Genomic DNA, 23,996 nt, shown 5'->3' with positions numbered 1-23,996 from the left:
GGGCAGCCTTGTGTGACACTCTCTGACTCGGGGAGCTGTCCTCCAGCCTGCCTCCACAATGATCATCCACCTGCCGAAACCAGGTGGTAGCAGCCCATTCGGGGGTCTCTCTAAACCCTTGCCTAATCACTCCTCTCCCCTCCCTCTTCCCTATCTCCATGCTTCTCTCACTGCTCATTCTGTACCCCATTCCTACCCCTCGTTGTCTAGGGTGGTGGGGCACAGCTAAACTGGGGCCCCGACCTAGGACCTAGTGGTGACTGTGCGCACCCTGTCTCCCAACCTGGCACTTCCCTGTGGTGGCCCCACATGAGGCAAGGTGTGCTGGAGTGGGAGGAGGGCAATTGCACCGTCTGCCGTTGCCTGTAGGGGTATGGGCAGGAGGGAATTAAGGATCTTGGCAACAAAAGGAATGAGGAGGGGGGAAAGAGATTCTCCCCGCTGTGCCCCCCAACATTCCCTGCAGGGCCAAGGCTGGGTGAGCAGCCTCCTTCCCTGGGGTCAGGGCTCTTAGCAGGGGTGGGCATTTCCAGCCCCCACTTCCCCCCCCTTTTTTTTGTTTTTTTTGCTAAGCCCCATAGATGGGGTCCTGGGAGGGGGCACCTGCTGCTCCTGCCTTTTCCTCCCGGATGAGTTTGGCAGCTCCTTGGGCCTTCTGGCCGTTCTGTTGGAGCTGTTCTTGGGGTGGAGGTAGGCTGGGGGCGATGTGTGATCCCCCATATCCCCCCGCCCCACCTGGACCTATACCTCCCTTGGGAGGAGCCCCCTCCCCCTCCCCCTGGGGGGGCTGGAGCTGATGTCAGTGTGTGGTGGAGGTCCGTCCTCCCTCTCTGCTGTCACTCTTCCCGAGTCAGGCCCTCATCTAGGGCAGGCAGTGCCTCCAGCCCCAGGCCCCCACCACCCTGGTTGCTAGAGAAGGACACCATGGTATGGAGGAGCATGAGAACAAGGACATAGAGCCGGATCCTGCTGGGGCTGAGGCGAGAGCCTCCGGAGACCGGCAGCAGGGAGGGCTTGTGGCTGATGCGGCCCGGGGGGTCATGGTGGGGATGGTAGTGGTGGTACTGTTGGTGGTAGTGGTGGAAATAGGAGTGGTGGAATTGCTGGTGGTGGGTTTTGGGGGCCTCAGACTCCTTGAACTTCTTCTTCTCCGACTCACAGGAGACCCACTGCACGTCACAGCACTTGGTTTCCGGTCGCTTTGGCGAAGTATCCAGCAACCCTGCCAATGGATAAGGAAGGGGTGGTGGGGTGTTCGGGGGGGCTGATGGCTATGCCTGTACTACAGAGGAGCTTTTCAGAGCTAGGGCTGCTGGGGTAGCCCTGTCCAAGACTCCTTCCCCCTGTTACTCAGTACCCTTCCCTTTCTGGACACTTCTTTCCCAGGGACCCCAGCTGGTTTCGCTGGGATGACTCCCTCGCCAAGCATGTTCTGAATAGAGGTAGTTGATCTTCTCTTGGCCCTTGCTTCCTCCACCTGGCCCTATCCCAGCGTGGGGACCTCACTGCCCACTCATCTAGCCACTGGCCAACCTTTTGCTCACCCGACTTCACTGTTGTCCGCCCTGCTCCCACACCCTCAAATCCAGTGCCTGCTCTGGGCCCTTGGCCTCCCTCCTCCTCCCCTGTGCCCTGCCTTTACCTGTACAGATAAAGCCAGGGAGCCCTCCATACACCATTTCCTCATTGTCGGGAAGTATAAAGGGGCACCGGGTCTGCACCTCCAGGCAGTATTGCTTGCAGGGCACCCAGCGTTGGCATTCCTGCTGGGTCACGCTGAAGTATTCGGAGCACAGCCAGGCCTTGTAGACAGCCTGTGGGGAGAGAGGAAAGAGTGTCAGCCCAGGAGACAGCCCCTTCCCACCGAAAGGAATGGGATGAGGAGGGAGCAGCTATAGCCTATTGGCAAAGGACTCACCAACCCGACCCTGGGATCCAGGGCATAGAGAAGAAGGGTCAAGGCCAATATGTCCTACCCTGAGCTCTTCCGAGACTTCTGTCACCCACGACTTAGAATTTGTTCATTGGCAAAATCAAGAAATGAGTCCTTTGTCAAGTCTGGAGGAGGCTCACCAATCATCCCATTCAACCCTAGATTTTACAGTTGGCCCAACATGGTGTCCTGACTTGTCTGATGTCACCTATAATGAAGTAATTTCCATTCTGTTCAATTCAGCAAACATTTCTTTGGCTGATAGTATTAAGTTTCTAAATTCAAGAAAGAGATGGAGAGAATAATCTTTGCACTACCTCGTTAGGGTGCTGTGTGGATCAAATAATATGACACATAAGAAAATGTTTTTGAAACTCTAAAGTGCAATACAAATGTGAGGGGTTATTTTTACTAAAAACAAGGATCTGCCTTACCAGGCACCACATGTGCCTTCAAGCTCTGCTTAATCCATGCTCTGTCCTGCTGGCTTCAGCCGGTGTGGAACAGACACATTCCATTTGGACCCATGGCTTTGCAGTTTCATATCATGGGTATACTTCCTGTCCCCCATCAAGTACACCCCCAGCAGGCACTAGCGAGGTCCAAGCTAAGGCAGGTTCCCTGATCTAGCCCCTTGGGCTCTCATCAACCCAGGCTTTCTCAACGGTGATACCCCTGTCTGTCTAAACCACATGCTCTTTTTTAGTGGGCTTTCCTGTGCCTTGTAATGTACTGAACCTCCTCCCTGGCATCTACCCAGGAGTTTCCAATAGCATCCTCCTCCACTCCCCACCCAACTGTGAAAACCAAAAAAATACATTTGGCCATTGCCAAAGGCCTCCCGTGGGGCAAATCACCTCCCGTAGAGAACTACTGAGCTGGTTCCTTGCTCCTGAAAGTGCAGATGTGGATCAGTAGCCAACACCGTCGCCGAGGAGCTCATGGGAAAGGTAGCACTCCATGTCGGCACCTGCATTTAAACAGAATGCCCGAGCAGCTCTGAAACCTGGCCTTAGGGCCCCGTCTGCCTCTGGCCCCTACGTCTTCTCATAGTTGCTCTACACAGTGATGGTTCTCAGATGTCAGCCTACCCAAGTTCCATGGGCACCTGTTAAATATGGTGATGGTCCTCTCCAATTCAGCCTCAGGAGGTCTGAAATGGCTCTGGAATTTACATTTTGACCGATGATCCTGGGCATTCTGCTGCTGAAGGCCTTTTAACAGCGCTCTGGGCAACTTGGTCACAGCCCCTTACATTGACTTTAAACATGTCCACTAAAATACAAAACTCCACCATGAAGAAGAACTTCAGCGATGCAACACCATGATGGCCTTTTCCATAGCAGGGGTGTTGATGGTGCTGCAGATCCACTCCCGGAAGACGAAAACCCCTCATGGGAGATGCAAATTTAAATGGAGTTCTTGATTTGTTTTACTCCAGATCTGTCCTCACCCCCTACCCCAAGTCTTGGTTATTTTAATTTAGGGAAAGTCCAGCCCTCTGGGTATTCAAGTCACAAAGGAGTCAGCCCTCCGTGCTCTCTCCCCTGGAATTCCACACTGAGTCTATGAGCGAGGCATGCCAGTGCTCACTTCATTTCCTCACCTTTGAGCAGGCCGCCATTTTCTGCTTACTATCTGGACTCTCTGCTTCCACTTTCTCTTTCAAATCTACTGTCTGTTCAGAAAAATGAGCCATCTCCAAACACCTTCAGCTAACAGCATTCCCCTGCTTCAAACCCTTCAGTGGCCTTAGAATAAAATCGTTACTTTGCACCATTCACTGCAAGCCACTCCTTAGCTTGGCCATTCTGTCTCTCTGGTTTCATTCTCTCCACACAGGCGTTCTTTCTTGTCCTTGAACATGCCCTGCTTCATCTCACCTCAGGGTCTAGGCACACAAGCTGTTCTCTTAGCCCGGAATGTTTTCCCCAACTTCTGGCATGGGTAGGTCCCTCTCATTCTTCAGATCTCAGTTTAACTCAGACACACCCACATTATTCTTGTCTTAATTATTTCTTTGCCATCATTATGACTGTGTCTGCATCCTTTTTTCATCTCTGTCAACCTCACTAAAATGTGCAATGCATGAAGACGTCTCACAATGTCTTCTCGATTTGACCACTGATACTCAGCTATACTTAACATATTGAATAAACGGGATGAGAGAATAAGGACATGTCTCCAGTGTCAGGGAAATTCCAGTTTCACGGACACATCACACCTGGCTCCACAGCATCTGATCTACATTACAGAAAGGCTAAACCACTGACTGTCACTAGAGGGAAGCAAGCAAGAGAAGATTGGAAGAACTCACAGAGGGCATTCCTTGAGCTGAAATTTCAGAAGGGATGGGACTGACCAAGGGGCCTTCCAGCTGAGACTGTTGTCTCAGGTAAGCAAAGGCATGGAGGTGAGTGAATGTGCTGGGTGCTAAAAGAACACAGACAAAATTTGTCTGAATGGAGGAGAAAGGGGATGATTTCCTGTGAAGGGACATTTAAGTCATTTCCATGTTTTCATTATTATAAATAATATACCAGTGAATATCTTAGTACACATGTCTCTTACACACGTGTTAAACTGCCCTTATATAGTTGATAAGTCAAAGGATTGGGATAAAAGGAGTGAGAAGGGAGTGAAAGGAGGGTAAAAAAGCAGTGTGGGTAAGAGGCAGGTTACAAAGGAGCTGAAGGGGTAAGAGAGGGGCAAGGGAGGTCAGCGGTGGAGAGGGGGTGTGTAGGACAGACTACCGAGTTGGAGAGCACAGAATGATGGTGACAGTGGAAGTAGGAAAAAAGTGGGGGAGATGGGAGATGATGGAGGATGGAAGGGAGGTGAAGGGGTTTAATGAGCATGAGAGGTGGGTGGAGAGAGCAGGAGGGGGTTAAGAACATGGAGGACAGGAGATGGGTAAGGCAGGGTTCAGAGAGCTGAGAAGAGGAGGGCTAGGGAAGGGAGTAGAGATGAGGGTAAAGATGAGCATGATAATGAAGGTGGATGAGGAAGATGGGAGTATAAGAAAGCAGGGGTGTGAACAAGGGACAAGAAAGCAGAAGGAAGGTCAGACAAAGTAATACAAGCAAGACAGGAAAGAAAAGGAAATCCCATGAGCCAAGGGATCTGTGCCTCCATCAGAGAAACCCCCCCACCCCCATCTTTTGGCCTCCACAGCACCACGATGGCACTGTGTACACAACCTCTGCATGAATCTGTGCAGCTTGGACCCAAAGTCCACCTCAATCACCCCCAAACACTATGTGGAATTACCCCCTTCTTCAGTGGGGTCAGAGTTGACTCCTACAGGGTGCCCCCTGGGCTCTTTTAGGTCAACATTCCTGCTCTGAGGTGAGAGGCCCTGTTGGAGTTCTGCCCCTCCTCTTGGGGAACAGCAATTAGTCTTCTAACAATGGTTAGGGTGGTGGACACTCCCCATGTCTTCCTGAAATGAGAGATGAGTGGAGGGAGGGGGCAGGGGAGAAGGGTGGCTTGACAGTGGCCTTTCTCCTGAATTGGAGACCCTCCCTCAGGCCCCACACTCCTAGCCAGAGTCACCATGGCAACAAGTGGGTGAACAGATTGTCTGAAGAAGACACCAGGCCTGTGGGTGGTGAGGCAGGAACAGGCAAGGAGCTAATGAGGGGAATAGAGGAAGCAGAGCCACATGAGGCTGAGAGGTAATCCAATTCCTTGTCCCACAGATGGCCAGCTGAGGCCACTGCTGGTTCACCTGCTTCAGAGGTGGCCTAGGGTCTTTCTCAGGTGAACCCTGGGTCTGTGCTACTACCTGGGCACAAGGCACAACTGAGACTCTGCAGTCTCTTCCCTATGGCAGCATAAGTATCTCGACCTCTCTCATCAGTGTTCATTCTGAGCCATAGGGAGCCAGGGTGTCTGGCAGGCACCCAACAAGAATTGGGAAGAGCCAGGATAACCAGGGTTAGGAGTGCTGCGGAGTCTGCTGGAGCCAGGGCATGCAGGGAGAAGGAAGAAATGTCTAGAACTAGACAATGTCAAAGTCACACAGTGAGTATTTTAAAATGCTCCTGACCCACTAAGTCAGAATCCTGTAGATGGGACCCATACATCTGTAGAAAAACATTCAGGTAATTTTAATATGCAGAGGTCTATCCAGTTTAGTCCTACTGAATTAATTTATAGATGAAGAGACTGCGGCCTAGGAAAGGGGGAAAGAGTTGGCTATAATCATAAAGTAATGTCCAAGAGGAACTCAAAACCCAGTTTCTCAGCTACAACTCCAGGGTTTTTCTAGGTAAACAATTCTACCAATGACTTTTGATTCCAAAGTCAGAGAAGGCTGGCAACAAGGGTGTGACTGGGAAGGAATGCTGAAAACCAGGTCTGCTCTTGGTCTTCAGGAAATTCAGACTCCAGCCTGGGCAGAAAAGACATATCCATCACGCCCTTTCCTTTGAGTTTAATCATCCTGGACCCTCCTGGCAACCTCAGAAGATGGGAAGAGTGGGATGGGAAACCTTGACCTGGAAGTGCTTCCTTTCTTTATGGAGTCCCTTTCCCTACCTCAGTCAGGCCATTGCTGGGCTCAATCCAGTTCCGGCTGCTACAGCCCTGTTGCTATGGGAACTGGGAGGGGAAGGAAGCAGGGAATAACTAGAGGGAACACCAATTAACCCAAAAAGGAAGCTAGGAAGGCTGTCCTCCCCTCCTCCCAGCTGGGCTGCTAAGCCACTCTTAAAATGGGAGCAGGCAAGATGAAGGAGATCCCCATTCCTCCAAGGATCTGCAGCTGCCAGTTGAGGAAGGAGTGGGGAGGACCTAGGGAGCTCACCCTCCTGTTCCCTGGCCTGGAGTTCACCCTCCTGTTCCCTGGCTTGCACCACCACTTGGAGCATTCTTAGCCCCGCACTGTGGAAGGAAACACCTGAGTTCTCCAGTGCTGTGTGAATGCACAGAGTGACACATGCACATAGAGCAAAGTCAGGCCTCAGGGGTTCAGAAGGAGGAGGCAAAGCTGGGCTCCTTGTGTTGGGGGCTGGGAATCCCCCCAGAGAAGAGAGTTTCAGTTCTTGCCAACCAGGAAGTCAGAAATTTCCTCAATGGATCCCAACTTGCTTCCCTCCCTAGGGTCTTCTGCCCTGTCCAAATCCTCTGGGTGGACCTCCTCGGCATGACTACTTGTCCCCTTAATGTACACTCGGGCCCTTGGCCAGGAGTTGCAACTGTAGCATCTGTGGAGTTAACAGTAGCAATTTGGGCTGGACTTGGGGATGAAACCCACTGTCCACGGTAGACAAGTAGCCATTCCACCTACAGATTTTACCTAGAGGGAAACTTAGGCTCAGAAGAGGGGACTGTTGCAGCCAAATCAGAGGCATGCAAGGCACCAACTACAAAGTCGGGATTAGAGTGGAGGTATGCTGACTGCTAATCCCATGCCTCTTTGTACTGCACCCATCAGCACCGGGGGTATGCTAAGAGGCCTCTTCAGGCAGGGTCTAAAAGTACATCCATGGGCTTCTACCCCTGATTCCGGACTTCCAAAGTTAGATCAGAAGGGGGGACGATCAAACTCCATCTCCCCAACCCAGGGGAAGGAGATCATGGACATGATCTCTAGGGACAACAGTTCACTAGAATTGGCAGAGTCAGACATGGATTAGAAGCATTAAAGGGCAAATCCACTTGGATGATATGGCTTTACTTAAGTGGTTGTAAAAATAAGCAACAGCTTTTCTGCTTCTGAGAATTAGCCATCCTCAGTCTATACGGCTTGGCCTGGTCTGACTGAAAGGTGGGAGAGATGGCTAGAGAGGTGGGTAAAGATATAGAGCCAGTGTGCCTCCGAGCCTCTTAGGTCATCTGTTCAGGTCAGTGGCTTGATGAGCCTAGACTGGCCATGGGTGGCCTGTAGTGGAGAAGTGGTGTCCTAAAAGCAGAGCCACTCTTAAGGAGTCAAACGGTCTTTGTTGATCGGGTGAGAAGAGGAAGCCAGTTCCTGAGCACTCCAGAATGGAAGGGGTTATGAGAGTCACCACTCCACCCCAGATGTGCTGTCAGAATCTCTCCCTCAACATCACTGTCAAGAGCTATCCAGTTACCGATTATAAGCCTCTGGTCACAGGGAGCTCACTCATTCCTTGGGCAACCCCCATCTTCAAACTCAGCATTAAAGGGGCTCTCCCTTCTGAGCTGAGCTATTGCATCTCTGTGGTTTTACTTATGACTCCTACAAGCAACTCCAGTACAAACAGCACAGACAGCTTCCTGTCCCCCACAAGAGTCCTGCAGGAACTTGTAGATCAGGTCTTCCCTATTCATTTGCTCTTACAATGATCACTTTCTGAACATCTTCTGGTATGTGGGGAGCTAGCTGATAGCGATGACTGAGACAAGATGGCTACCTTCAAGGAGCAGGAAAAAAAACATGTAAATCAGTCGTTATAAGTCACTGTGATAAGTAATATGTACTTTGTACAGTGGTACCATAAAGGGAAGAGTGGCCCAACTGTTTTGAGGGTTGAAAGATAGGAAAACATCTTCTGGGGGTGACGACTTGAGTTGGAGCTTAGAAAGAATAAGAAGTTGACTAGATGGGACAGGGCAAGAGTAAGTGCACTTCAAGCCAAAGAGTCAGCAGATATGTAAAGGCCTACAGGTATGAACAATGCTGGGTTCAGACACTGAAGGTGGCTTAACACAGAGTGAACAGAGGGATACATGATGAGAGAGGAAGCTGCACAGGAAGCACATGCCCAAAGGGTAATATTCTTCAGATGCTGAGAAACTGGGCTTCATCCTATTGCCAATGAAGAGCCACTAACAAGTTTTAAATAATTACTTTTTGAAATATGCCTGATCACTTCTGTAACTAACTTTTCAGGCTTATGTCTGAAAATGTAGATAATGGAATGTAGGCATCATCACAGGAGGCAGAGTGACCAATTATTACACTGTTGCAGCCATCTGAGTCAGATATGATGGGACCTTTAACTAAGGCAGTGGAAACAGAGTTAAGAAATGAAGAGGAAGGCCTGGATGTGAGATGTCAAGGGTGTAGAATCAATAGGATTCCTTATGGATGTGAGGAATAATGGGGAGGAGTCCGGGATGATTACCAGGTTTCTGGCTTGGGCGGTAGGATCAGTAGTAGTTCCATTCATTGAGGATGGGAAAATGGGAGGAGGGGTAGATTTAGGGGTTCAGAAGAATTCAGTTTTGGGGCATGTTTGGTCAGCTGAGTGAAAATGTCAAGGAGGTGATTGGACATAATAGCCTGAGCTCAAAAAGAGTGTCTGGGCTAGAGATAAAGGTTTGGAGTTTTCAAGTGTCAAGCAGTTAATCATTAGAAGCACAGCAGCAGTACACTTTCTTATACAGTTTGAAGTTAAGTGTGGCTGTAGGATGTACTTTGGCCAAGGAAATGTGAGTTGAAGGGATATGGATTACTTCTGGGGAGAAGCTTTAAGAGTTGATATAGACCATGCCATGTTCTCTTACTTCTGCTGCTGTGGAAGCAGTGTTGAAACGGAACATCTACTTTCCTGGGTCTTTTGTTGACTATCACGAGCAGACATACTCTTCTGACCTGTTTTGGGCATGTACTGTGAGCCTAGAAATAACTCCTTGTGTAGTACCACTCTGATATTTGGGAGTTGTTTGTTACCACAGTACGACTTAGCTCATCCTGATTGATACAGCAATGAATACTGGAAGCCAAGAAAGCAAATGATATTGTCTAGGGTAAGTGAACACAGAGAGAAAAGAATCAGTAGTGGACACCTTGGAAACACTAACATTTAAGGTGCAGTTGGAAGAAGGCAATCTAATAAAGATGAAGTGATTTAAGAGATAGGTAGAAAAACAGAAGACAGTATTATTCTGTAAATTAGTGAAGGAGAGCTTTTCAAAAAATAGGGAGTGGTCAGCAGACAAAGAGTTTAGACAGGAATGTGCTGGCAGCTGGCATGGTGAAAACAGTTTTAGTGGTGTAGTGGGGGCAGAAACCAGAGTGTAGCCAATTTAAAAGGGACTATAAGGAAAGAAAATGGAGATAGTTGTTTCCAAGAAAAAAAAATCTTAGTTTTTTCCAACTATTCCATAGGTTTCCAGGTTGTTGATATTCAGATTTCCTGTTTATTTTTGTCACTTGCAACTAAATGCAATCCCTAGGCATGGTTTATCAACAGAATCCAGAAGTATCAGCCCTATTGCACTAGAAGTTCCATCTATGTTAATGAAACCTAAGGCCACATTTGCTTTCTGAAGGACTGTATTGTATTCTGGTAATTCAATGGAGTTGGAGAAGGGAATGCCTGCCTGGAGTGTAGGATCAAAGACACAGCCTAGATCAAAGACCAGATGTGGAGCCCAAGCCTGCTGGTGAGACATCTGTATAAACTAAGCATCCATGAGACCACAGGCTCCTTTTAAACGAGTCTTGTATTTTACCCTCAGAGTTTTACAAGGAGCTATGTATTCAAGAGGTGCTTACTAAATACTTAAAATCTAAACTCTTGCTAATCTAGCTCCAATAATAATAAGAATAATAAAAAAAAACTAGCATCTAGCCCAGATTGAAACAAGATAGGGAGCTCCAATGAAAAGGTATAAGTAATGAGTTATATAATGTGTTTGCATGAATTTTATAGTGCTGATGAAAAAATTGGATATTCATTAGAAAATGTCATAGAAAACTAAGCAAATGGGGGGAAAGAAAGGCAATTATTAACTCCGGGAAAACAAACTGACCAAAAAAGAAAATGTAATCACAATATTCTGTAGGATTCAGCTGTGAACAATATTTATAATTATAGTAAATATGGAATACTATTAAAACCAGAAATTGTAATATGCCAATGTAGCATGTATGAGGAAAGTGGAATTATGTGTGTATATATGGTGCTGCTTGTAGTAACAGAGTTAAATCCTCCTCTAATAAAGTAAAAAGTCAATAGACATTTAAAATAGAAAAATCAGGAAATAGCACTATTGGCATGCCATTTAGAGATGTGGAGGTAAATATCAGAAGAAACAGCTAAGAGATTTGGAGATATTTAACTCTAAAAAGTGAGGCTCAGGGGTGGAACAGAGAGATGTTGCTTTAATTACAAGAACTGAAATCTATATTTATCATTTACAAACATTAAATTGTATATACCTGTATAATTTAAAAGACAGTATGTATATATACATATATATGTGTGTGAGTGTGTATGTGTGTTCATACAGATATATAGATGGGATACACACATACATACACCTATGTGTGCATATACACTTATCTGGATATATGTATATACACATACAGACATTTAGAACAGGAATGTTAAAAGATAGCAGTACTGGTGTACCATTTAGAAATATGGAGATGAATATCAGAAGAAAAAGCTAAGAGGGTTTCAAGTATTTAACTGAAAAGCCATACCTATCCTTTTAAATTACAGACATATATTTTGATAAAATGAAAGTGAAATATAAACATACAATGATCTGCAGCAATGAGCCTGAAAACAAAACAAAACCCCCAAGATTTGACCTGATCAGTTTCACCAGAATCAGTTCCAAAGCCCCAGGCTGTGTCTGCAATGTTCCATCCTGGATCATCTACTCCATTACCACAGTCTGGGTCATGGGCTTTGGTCAGGTACGTTTAATAGGCCAAGAGAACTAATGAGTGGCGAGAGGAGGGGGGCACTGAGGGCTTCTGTGTAGCCACCACAGGAATAGTGTCAATATGCCAACGACAACCACAGTTTTCTCTGAGTTACATACAGATATGCATAACATAAAATCTCCTTTCCCAACTCCAGGCACACCTGTCTGCCACACACTAGTGTTGGGTCCAGGCCCAGGAAGCAGTCACCAGCCTTTTGCAGGGGTCATCATTAAACCAGTTCTTTGCCCCTGTTTACCTCCTTCTGCAAACATCTGTTACACTATACAGATGCATTTGGGGATAACATAGGTCTAATAAAAGGTTACCCTCAGCTGTGCTTAGTCTCCGGTGGTGAGGCAAATCAAGGTTTTGATGTCCTTCCCCCACTAAGTATGCCTTTGTATCTTCTCTTGCTAGGATCTGTCCAGTTGCCTGCTGCCATGCCAGACACCACCTCCAGCTCCTAATTACCATCCCCTTCTCTTAAGCAGTCCAGCCTGGTGTTGTCAATCTCAACTGGGCAGTACGTAATAATTTGGATTAAATGCATCTAATTAAGGTAAGAATAATCACAGCTACCATAGTTGCGAGGCTCTAAATTGCTGACACTCATTAACTCATTGAATCTTCCTAGCCAGTTTCTGAAACGGAGATAGATATTTACAGATGAGGACAGTAAGGACCAGTGAGTTTAAATAACATGCCCAGGGCATAACGATGGCTACCATTTCTTGAGTACTTTCTACCTCACAGTGCTTAAGAGATTAGCATGTTGTCTCATTTAAGTCTGCTGACCCTATTTTTCAGTTTCAAATGTGAAGAAAGGGAGATTCAAAAAGAGACAAAAGAATGTTTTCAAAGACTCATTAGCTATTTTATGGAAAAGACAGATTTCAAACTGGAATTTGAAGCCAAGTTGGCTTGGACTTCAGTGCCCAAGCTCTTACATGCTATATTGCCCCTCAGATGGTCTTTCTATTTCACTGTCACCATCAAAGTAATTAGCTTGTTACTTGAAAGAGATTATTTGTAATGGAATTACAGGTCAAGTTGGGAAAGCGATTTCCTACAATCAATGTATTAATTCCATTCCTTATACAAGTGAGGTTTTCTTTGTAAGGAGTGTGATATGAGGAAAAGAACTTTTGGGTACTAGAGAGTACAAATGATTCTTTCTATCACCCCATAATGTTACCCTTCCCCTCATACCTTTAATCATACATACACACAACAAACACACAGATACAGCCTGGGAGATGGAGGTGTAGAAAGAGGCAACTACTGCTTTGTTTCTTCCATACACACCAGCTTCCTACCCAGAGTCCAAGTCTTACGAGCAGGCTCCAATCTTTGACAACTCCTGAATGGTGGGAAGCTGTCTCCTTGTAGTAAGTTGTTCTTGCCTTCTGACAGGAGTTTTTCTATCTCAGGTTTTATCATTTAAGGAGTTCTGGAAGTGCCTTGTTCTGGAAAACTCTAATGCCAGAATTCATTCCTTCAGGAATGCCTCAGGATGGCCATGTAGTCTAGTTGCTTCTTTCCCCCATATTGCTCCATAAACATTCTTCACTGTAAAATCTTTGTTCCAGTCAGATGGAGAGTTAGCCATGTCTAGGTTCAGATTATGGCTCTGCCACTAACTTACACAAGTGAGCTTACACAAGTCACCTGTAAGGAAGCAGAGACTCAGCTACTACTATGCTACGTGACTGTTAGCAAATTACTTTGCTCCCTGGGCTTCAATTTGGAACCAAGAAAATGTCTCCGAGGGACACAGCATGTATGGTAAGAAAGCCAAACATCCTTAAACTCTAGCAATCCTGTTGTCAAATCTTAGGTTTGCACTTAGCAGATATCACTCAAGCACATTTAATTTCCTGATCTAAATGTTCTTCATCTGTAAAATGGAGATAATAAAAGCACTGACACTTACCTTTTCGCAAACAGTGTCTATAAAGTAACTGGCACAGAGCTTTACCTATAATATAACAACCAGGGCGCAAAGTGGGTCGTACAGTTGCCTTGTGGCAGCCAAATGCCTGGATTCAAATCACAGCTCTAGTTCTTACTAGCTGGGCGACCCTGGGCTAGTTACTTAACCTCTCTGAGCCTTTTCCTATGTAAAATGGGCCTAAATATATATATAATCGCCTCACAAGGCAGATGTAAGAATTGAGTGAGATAAAGTATATCAAAAGCACCTAGTTTCCTTTCTTTCCCATTCCCTCCTTTCAGCTCTAAGATTCCAATGACAAATAATAATTTAAAAAAAAAACTGTCATAAATGCAATCAGGAAAAGGTTAAAATTATTACTACACATGAAAAAGTATACAAATCAATAAGAGGAACACACAAAACATGAGCAATCCATAAAGCAGGAAATAACAAGTAGCTCATACACAAGGAAAACAAATGTTTGACGGAAGGAATGCAAATTAAAAGCCAATGCTAGGCCATTTTTCAACTCTGAATTAGTAAAGCTTTAATATGATACTCAATACAAGAATGAGGTGGTAAATTAATCCCAAACTATTGGTGAGGGCATAAACTAACAATCCTTTTGGAAAGAAAGTTGGTAAGAAAGAAATTTGGACGTCAAGAGCCTTGAAGAATGTTAATACTCTTTGATTCTGTAAGACTAGTCCCAAATGTTCATCCTGCAGAATTAAAGTTTATGCTCCCCATTTGTATGCAAAGCAAAGAAAAGTCATTTTGTGTGCAAATGTTTACGTAAGCCTAGAGAGAGGGTTGGAAGGGTAGAAGCCAAATTGTTAACATCAGTGACCTCGTGAAGGTGGGACTAGGAGGAGAGGGAATGGGAAAATTATTAATATTTTCGTTCTAAGCTCTGCATTGTTAGATTTGGTACAATAAGCATGCATTATTTCATTACTTAAGAAACTCAGCAAAGTAGAGAAATAAAAAAATTATCGAGATAGCATTTATTTAAAAAAATCATAGATCTGACAAAGATTTACAAAGATATTCATCACACCATTATTTATAATAATAAAAGTTGGAAGTAAAGTCATATCTAATAATAGGGAAGTAGTAAAATAAATTAACTATATTTAATGGAACATTGTACACTCATCAGGAATGATGTTTATGAATATTTAATTACATGGAAAGATACTCAGTATAACTAACAATAAGTTAAAGAGCAGGGTTAAAAAAAAAAGCTGTTTCCACTGTGTAAAATCTGTAGTCACATTTATAGGCTAGCTATTACCAAATGATGGAAAATAGGAAGTGTTGATGAGGATGTGGAGAAACTGGAATCCTGGTGCATTACTGGAGAGAATGTAAAATGGTGCAGATGCTATGGGAAACAGTATGGCCATTCCCCACAAACTTAAACATAAAATTACCAATTTATGATCTAGCAAAACCAAGCCTGGGTATATACCCCAAAGAATCTGAAGTAGGGACTCAAACAGATATTTATGTATGATGTTTATAGCCACATTATTCACAATAGCCAAAAGGCTAAAGTAAATGAAAACATGTGTCCACTCAAAAGCTTGCATATATGAATGTCCATAGCAGCTTTATTCACAATTGCTCAAAGGTGTAAACAACCCAAGTGTCCATCAAGAGATGAATGGGTAAACAAATGTGGCGTATCCATACAATGGAGTATTACTGGCCCATAAGGAGGAATGAAATACTAATCTTCCTACAACATGGATGAATCTTGAAAACATGTTAAATGAAGTTAAGTCAGACACAAAAGGACAAATTGTGATGATTCCACTTAAATGAGGTACTTAGAAGAGTCAAATTCATAGTGATAGAAAGCAAAACACAGTCAGGTGTAGATTAGCCAAGGGGATTCAGTCTGAGCTATGCATCGCATGCAATTTCATCATTGTGCAAACGTCACAGTGTATTATTACGCAAACCTACATGGTCAAGCCTCCCTAGGCTGTATGGTATAGCCTGCTGGGACCCATATAAAGTCCATTGTTGACAGAAATGGCGTTAAGCATTGCCCGACTGCAGAGGATGTTGGGGGGTGTGCAGAGTTACTCTTGGATGGATATTGTTTGTGTTTAGGAGAATGAAAACATTTTAGAAATAATGGTGATGGTTATACAACACTGCCAAATGGACTTCATGCAGCTGATTTGTATGCTTTTAGGGTTAAAATGATAAGCTTTGTGGTATGTATATTTTCCTACAATAACAAATCTAAAAAGATAGCTGTCTATCCTCATCTATCGACCTACATTAAGGCATCTATCCATCCATCTCCGTAGAAAGATGTAATAGGAAGTAAAGCACACTATAACATTAAAAGTATCTTGGAAATTTCCCCCCAAGTTTCTCATAGACCGTTATTTGTTTGCAATGGATTAAAGAAAAGGCATTAAAAAGATTCTGAGTCACAATAATTCTGAATAATTCACGTGGCTGTGAGTTTTACTTGAGTTCAATACTCAACAGATATGCTCACCTATAGCAGATCAACCAGGTAGAATTGCTATCTGCTGAAAACCAAATAAAAAGACAGGAAGCTGGTTGCATTATGGTGGCAATGCCTGAGTGGGGTATCCTAATATTACCTCAATTTAGAAAAAAGCAGGAAACACTGATAACACCCACCACCACAAATCCCTCCCCAGGTAGAATGTGGTTTTGGTACTTTCTTTGACCTTCAGAAGAAGCCTAGCCATCAGAGGCCAAGGCTCCTCAAGTCCCTGGCATGGGGACTGGTGTACAAAGCCCAGGGCAGACGTGAGTATGCTCTGGGTGAGAGTCTCACTCTCTCCCCTTTCAACCCCTTGCAGGTGTTGGGGGGGGGTGGCTACCCATAGGACCATTTCCCCTCTTGCCCCGGTTGATCCAGCAGGCTGAGGCTGAGAATATGGCAGGTGCCCTCCCTCCAGACAAGACCAGCTCCTCACATCTTTGCACACACAGAGCCTGTACCAAACTGCTACCTTTCTCGTGCCCATCCTCTGCCCCCATCCCAAGGGGATACTGATTGCTGGTTGTCACTGTATCTCAACTGTAAGACTGGAGCGCTGAGCAAAGAGGACGGTGGGGGTCCCCTTTTGGAATCTGAATTATCCCAGTGATTCCTACAACCTGCCAATCGAGTCTGCTGGACCTCCTCACCAGTCGGTGCCGCTTTTCACCCCAATCTCTCAGTAGTCAGCTGGGGTGTTGTCTCTGAGAGCTGGAGGAGATGACCCCCATTTCTGCGTGCATCTGGGGAAGGAGCAGCAGCGTCAGGTTTGTAGCCCAGCCCTCCCTCCTTTCAGCGATCTGGCCTGAGGAGGTGCCAGCCCTCACTGAGCCTCAGCTGACTCATTTGTAAAATGGGGATAGTGACTGTACTGTGACTGCAGGCTTAAGTGAACGCATGGACAGCTATAAAGCTCCTGTTGTCTCTCAATACTCAAAAGTTTGCAGTTTTCTTCACTTCTCTTTGCTTTCCATGCGGTCAGCTTGCCCAGTCTTGTAGCCCAGGGACTTATAGCTCAGCTTTCAGTTTCCTTCTCCAGAATCCATTAAAGCAGGAGCTTTGGCCCTGGGACCCCTGTCCATTCGGTAGCAACGCCTTCCCTCCCTAAGGCCAGCTGCAACTCACCTTGTGCCCTTGCTCTCTCCTCCAAGTGACCTACTTGACAGAAGGTGTCAAAAAGTCATGTTTTTCTGAAGCTCTTCTTATGTCTAGGGAGGAAAGGCCAGTGCACTGTCCCCAGCCACCTGTACCTTCTCTGGTCTGCCTGCTTGTAGCCACAGGAAGACTGTCCAGGCTCCCCAGGTCAGCATCAGCCCTGAGCTTCCAGCAGCCTGCTTGTCTAGACACACCACCCAACCCCAGCCCCCAGAAGCTGCCTCTGGCTTTCCAGCCAACACCTGCTTCACCTGCAGCTGGATCCCTATGTGGCTGAGAGATGGGTGGGGGCAGATTTGATGCCCACCGCATGGACACACAGCAGGTCAACAGCCTCAACTGCCCCCAAGGGAGAAGTTTTTCTAGGGCAAACCCACCCTTGAGTCTGATGTGTCTTCCTACATTCCACCCACACACAGAAGGGTGGGTGTGCCCTTTCCCTGAGGTACTGACGCCTGGGGAAGAGACCAATCTGTACCCACATGGTTTAGAAGCATCCTCTCAGGCTGGCGATGTTTTCAGAGATCCGTGACCCGCCTTTAATCTCTACCCCACCCACCACCTTCCCTTTCCTCACCCCTACCTCCACCGTTCAGCAGACTCTCCCAGTCAGACCATGAGACTGGGTGGGAGCTTGCGGGGCCCCTTCCAACCCCCACTTTCAGGAGATACCAGTGTATCCTTCCTGGAGGTTCCCGTTGCTATGGAGACTATAGTAGTCAGGCACCAGCCCGTGGGAAGGAGGGGAAGTAGCCATAAAGAAGACTGGGGGATGTGTGTGGCCATGCAGTGTGTGTCTGTGTGTCTGCATGAGCATGTACACACGTGCAAGTCCACCCCGGAGGAGGTAGGGAGGAGGGAAGGCAGGGAGGAAGCAGAGAAGAGTGGGGAGGAAGAAACAAAGGGGTCAGAAGCAAAGGGGACTAGACATCGGAGCAAGGTGGGCAGCCCAGAAAGGGGATCAGGCCAAGGGAGGTGCAGTGTGAGTGTGGTGGAAGGGGAGTGAGGGGTGATGGGGCACTGAGGTGTCAAGAGCGACAGGGACAATGCTGGGGGGAAGGGCAAGAGGTCAGAGGGCCATGTCAGACTTAGGGTGAAGGGTGGGAGGAGTGTAAGGCAGAGGTGGGAGTGAGGGGCGGGGAGCAGGGGGAAAGAGAGGCCTAGGAGGAGTGGAGATAACTGTTGAGGAAAATAGGGCTGGAGGTAGGTTAAGTGGAGTGGTGAGGATTAGAGACCAGGGCGTGGTCTGAGAAGGGTTCCAGGGTGATTTTCTAATAGAAGACGGAAGGCTGTGTCACCAGTGGTGTACGAGGGTATAGGGGTGGGTATGCACTACAATTTGGGGGGGAGGGTGTGTGGACATTGGGAGCAGGGGTGGATCAGGATGGGGTGAGGGCCTCTGGAGGTAGCATGAAGTCACTTTTCCAGTCTCATATTTATATGTCATAACGCGATGGGAGTTCTGAGCATTGTCTCTTCTCTGTCCCAGATTCAGGACTCATGTTCTGTGCCCCTTCCCAGATCCCACAATCCTGGGCAAGGAGGGGCTGTGCAAATGGTGGCTCCTACTCAGGGGAGGCTTTGCAGTGGTTCTCAGGAGGCTGCCTTCTGAAGGCTTCCCCCTTTCTCCACCCCCAAGCAGAATCAGGGGTGTGGACTGTAGGGGATTGCTCCCTACCTGTAAGTCTGGGTGACAAAGGGGACCACAGGCCAACTCCTGCCCTTTGCCCAGTGCCTGAGTACTGTGCTCTCCGCACAGTGTTAGCCCAGGAGTCCTGCTTGGCAGGAAAGCTGTGGCAGGTGGGAGGAGAGAGGAAGGCAGTGAGGCAGAAACAGCTGCCAGCCGGAGTGGAGGAAGAGCAGGGCCCCAATGGGTATGGGCAGACGGCAAGGCGCTAGCTCTGGCAGCCCCCCTCCCCTGTGTGTGGGTGTAAGGCACCCTTCCCAGCCCTTTCCCAGAGAGTGCTGCCTTTCAGGGAGTAGACTCTGCCCAAGGGCCTAAACTCTGGGCTGATCTGGGCTGAAATAGACCTCAGAGGTCACCTAATACAACTCCCCCCCCCAAATCTGGAGTTAGTCACCTTCACAGAATTCCCTACAGGGGTCCACCTGCATTGGGCAAGACATTTTCTGGGAGCAAGAGCTCACCTCTTCTTAAGGCAATCTGTTCCACCCTAGGGAGGGAAAAACTGCAAATGCAACACCAATGAGCCAGACCTAGGCACCAAGTTTACTTCACATGGCTGCTCCATTTTACAGATGAGGAGCGTGAGGCTCAGAGAGTTGAAACCCATAGTTCAAGATCACAAAAATACTAAATAAATAAATAAAAGCTGGGTTTGAAGTCAGGACTCTCTGTGATATCCCTTTGGGGCTAAGTAGGACACGCATCTTCTCTTGCATCATAATAATTCTGAGGGGTAAACTCAGAGACCACATGCCCCCAGGTCTCTTCTTCTCTAGGTAAAATGTTTGCTCCTTCAACTCAATGCAGGAAAACATGAGTTCGAGGCTCCTCCCAACCTGCTTGTGGGGTGAGCACCAGAACCAAGCACACAGGCTAGCAGATGGGCTAGGGCCAGTCCAGAATAGAGCAAGATGGTCACATTCCTCCTGAGCACTGACAGTTATTAGTGGGGCCCCTTGACTGGTAAGCACTAAGAAATGTTCTCTTGAGCTTCTCTCCCTGGGAGCAGAGCTATGAGAGAAGAGGCGAGAGTTTGACTTCCACCTCCACCAATACCACCAGTGCAAATGCCCTGAATTTAGAGTTAGAAGGGGCAGGGGCAGGGGCAGGAGTGAGGAAAGAGGTAACCAGAACCAAGCAGGGGTGTGGCGGGTTTGGAAAAAAAATGGAGAGAGGTGGAGGGGGTGAGACGGTTATCCTGAAACTGTAGGCAGGGCCAAGGAGAGAGGGAGGCAAGGACTTAGAGGTGTGTGCCCAGGGAGATGAGGGAGGGGTGGGGGCGGGCTGCTGGGGTTGGGAGAGGGCAGGGTGGGGATGGGCATCGGACTGCCTAAGTTAACATTGCCCTGCTGTGCGAGAGGAAGTCAGTCGCACATTAAAGAAATGTCGCAGCTGGTACTAAATTGGGAGGTGTCACAGGCAGCAGTGAGGACAGGTATGATGTGTGGGGCCCTGTGTAGCCCGAAACAGGGACAGACATTGCAAAGGGAGAGAACAGGGTCTCCGGGACCACACAGGAATTTCAATCTGGCTGAGACACTCAGGAAAGATCCCCGGGGAGAGGGGTCACCTGGTCCTGGAGCAGGGCCTCCGGGGTTGGTTTCTAGAAGTAGAAAACAGTCTACTCATCCTGGCCTAGAACTGTGAGTACTTCAACTGGGAGAAGCTCTGAGGATGAGGCATCTTGTCTAAGTGATCCTGTTCTGAGTGAGGGCTAGACAGGAGGTTTCAGAGTCCTGGGGTCAGATTCAGGAGTCAGCAAAGTAATGGGATAGCGGTGGGGTGATGGGTTGGGGAGAGAAGGGCTGCAGGAAGCAGGAGAGAAGGGCTGTCTTTCCCTGTGTGCCCATAATGCCACTGGAATGAAGGATCCCGTGGGCCTCAGTTGAGGGTGAGAGCAGAAGAGGGCTGAGAATGATAGGAAGAAAGCTGGGGCGCTGGCCCTGCCCTTTTCCTGGAACAGCAGGCAGCGAGACAGTGGGCAGAGTTGGTTGGGGAGCTGAGAGCACATGGGAGACAAAGGAGCGGAGGGAGGGCCCTCGCCATGGGTGACTTGATAGGAGGCCTGGCAAAAAACAAAAAAAAAAAAAATAAAGCAAAACAAAACAAACAAACAAATAAACAAACAAACAAAACAAAACAAAAAAAAACAGAAGCTCAGCAGGTTGGAGACCTGGCAAGTTGGCTCTTTCTTTGAGTGACCTTAGGGCAAACTGCTTGATCTCTCTGCACCTCAGTTTTCTCATCTATACAATGGGAGACTGGTATTACCAACTTCCCTGGACAGTTGTGATCTCCAAATAGACGTGAGAGAGGTCGGAAACCTCCTGAAGTATTACCCAGATGTCAGGTGTTACATCAGACAGGATCCCGTCATCATCCCTAAAAGTAGTTTTCCTATTTGGTATGAGTTGGTAGGTTATTTTTTGGGTCTAAGAATGCTCGATTTTTTTTCCATATAAATTAGTGGTAATAGCATTCCCAGACCCAAAAAGTCACCTACCAAATCACACCAAACAGAAACAAACTACTTTCACATAGCAGGGGAAACTTGTATTACAAAACATTGCCTCTTCCTGCTTAAATCTCATGAAAGCCTCAGGATGTGGGCAGAGCAAGGATTATTATCCCTGTTTTACAAATGAAGAAATGAAAGCTTACAGAAATGAAGTGACATGCCCAAGGTCACACTGCTAACAAGTGGTAGAGGTGAAGAGGTCTCTGGAACCTGAGGCATCAGCTGTCTTTTTCCTACATCAAAGTGCTTGGTAAATACCATCAACATGAAGGATCACTAATGCAGAGTTGAAAGGTGCTTAAAGCCAACTCTAACATGGAAAAATCCCCATGGGGAAGTTGTGGTGTGGCCTCCAGTGCATCTCCTGGTGATTGAGGTGGGAAAAGCCCCAGCTGTGGGGTTAGAGGGAGGACCACAAGACAGACCTCTTTTATTCTATCTGCTAGTGGACCACCTCCTTTGCTCCCGCTGACACTGATGGTATGTGCCTCTACCTCTGTGTGACAAAATGTGTCCTTCTTCATGTGACAGCACTTCTGCCGGTGTGTCTCTGACATCGTAGGGAGATGTGCGTGTGTGTGGCACGTTGTCTGTTTCTCTGACACTGCTCATGGGTGTGACGACCTCTCTCAATCTCTGTGTGACTTTGCCCTGAGTGATGGTGGTGGTGGTCTAAGATAGTGTGTGTGTGTGCGTGTGCACGCATGTGTCTCTAGCTGTCTGTACACCTTTAAGAAGTGGAATATCTCATTTGGTAGTGTGAGTGAGGCAGTGAGTCAGCTGAGGCTGAGGGAGGCGGGAGGGAGACTGCTAGGTTACGAGAACAGGAAAAAGGAGACCGAGAAAGTGAAGTCAGGAGCAAGAAGCTGTCTCTTTCTTCCCCAACCCCCTGCCCAAATCCCCAAGGAGCCCACCAAGAGCACAGAAACCTGCAGAAGTCCACAGGGGGTGTGCTGGATGGGAAGGGGCATTTTCTGACCCTCCCAAAAGCTTTGGAGGGAGACAAGCTAGGCTAGGAGGCAAATGTCTCTCTCTCCAGCTCTCAGCTCTTGGTTTGAGGATGGAGGAGGCACCACCCCACCTAGGCTCCTTGTCACTTGACCCTTTGACCTTGCTGTTCTTTCTCCTCCCAAAGGCAGGCCACCTGGCCAGGCTGGGTGAACAGGGCAATAGCAGTGTATCCCAAATGTTCAGAGCCCCAGCACACCTACTGCCCAGAACGACCCTTCTGAGGGTCAAGAAGTTTCTCAACACTCAGCTGTGCCCTAGGCAGGCCTATATTGCAGTGGCAGCCCCTCTCCTCTGGGTGTCTATCCCCAGCAGCCAGAAAGCCAGCTTTCCCTCCACTGCTACCCCAGGGCGCTGGGAAGGCACTGGAGTTTGGTAATGCACCAGCCATCAGTGGCCCTCCCCTGAGCCACTGTGCCCCATTCCCAGCTCCTTCTTTTGTCAGTGGAGAGGAGTTGGCAGGGCTTCCTCAGGAGGAGACAGACACTCCTGAGCTGCACCTGCCTGGGCTCTGGCTGGCCAACTCAGGTCAAGTAAGGTCAACCAGATACCAGGAGTGCCCCTCATCTCACCCTCTGGCAGGGCCCAAAGGGTGAGGATTAGGTGGCCAAACATTCTGCTCCCCACCTTTGGCCTCATCCGTCACCCTCAATCAGCCCCAGAGCTTTCAGTTTTGGCCCAGAAAAGAAAGGGGGCACCGCTGGCTGGGAATGGAGATTGGGGGCCCCATTCTTCTTTCCACCCCCTTCCCAGCCCAGAGCCCAGTGACCCCTCCCTCCTCATGCGGGGCGGGGCGCCAGGCAGCCCTTGTCAGATGGTATCCAAACCCGGAATTAATAGATGTTGGCCAGGTGTTTACCTGCCCCTAATCCCTGAGGTGCTGTTTCAGGGGAGGGTCCCAAGTAGCACTCCTAGTGCCACCCCGCTGAGAACCATGGGAGAGGTAGGTGGGGAGGGGTGTTGTGGGGGAGACCTATTTGCTCCGGGTCCCATCACCACCACTCCCGCCACCAAAGCAGCTGTTGTGGCCGCGGACGCCAGTCCCTACCTTACAGCCTTTCGTGCAGGACCGGATTGAGTACTCTTCTGCCTGTAAGTATTTATGCAGCACGAGGTCGAACTCGTCATATTTTTCCTGAGCATGTCGGTCGAGCCGCTGGTAAGCTTCGATACAGTTGCTACACACCTCCCAGGCCCCGGAGCCCGGGCTGGCCACCACAGCCAGCAGGTCTCCCAGTAGGGTGTCCAGGCTACAGTCCAGGCTGTCGGGGCGGTCCATGCCCAGCAGCAAGTCCCAGACGGTGTAGGTGTCGCAAAAGGAGAGAGTGAAGTTCCGAAAGTGGCCTTTGAGCAAGTTTTTTTTGGCGGAGGGGAACTGGGCCGGGGTACGGGAAGGGGAGTCAGGGGGCCGCAGAGGAGGGGCTGGGGTAGTCGGTTCGAAAAGTCTCTGCAAAGATTGCAATTTGGTGCAAGCTGCGTCCAGCCCCGTGGGCTCTGGGGCGCCGCCGCAGTCCGGCCTGGGACCGGCGGCGGGGGCGGCTTTGGTCAGGTTGCTGTATCGGGGGCCGCAAGTGCCTGGGGGC

The 23,996-nt window shown here is 48.0% G+C and overlaps 1 protein-coding gene across 1 annotated transcript; it reads right to left on the bottom strand.

The window, feature by feature from the left end:
- Positions 1-800: 800 nt before the first annotated feature.
- Positions 801-23,995, bottom strand: FAM155B (family with sequence similarity 155, member B; the record flags this gene model as incomplete). Its single annotated transcript, XM_004694428.2, has 3 exons — positions 801-1,222; positions 1,643-1,814; positions 23,462-23,995. Coding segments are annotated over 3 exons (1,092 nt in total), but the record flags the coding sequence as incomplete, so codon positions are not given.
- Position 23,996: the final 1 nt, after the last annotated feature.

Source organism: Condylura cristata, unplaced genomic scaffold, assembly GCF_000260355.1.
Source record: "Condylura cristata isolate star-nosed mole 26May11 unplaced genomic scaffold, ConCri1.0 scaffold00043, whole genome shotgun sequence".
In the NCBI taxonomy this organism is placed as follows: Eukaryota; Metazoa; Chordata; class Mammalia; order Eulipotyphla; family Talpidae; genus Condylura; species Condylura cristata.
Note: the sequence above shows the minus strand (reverse complement) of the source record. Positions and strands in the feature narration are given on the sequence as shown.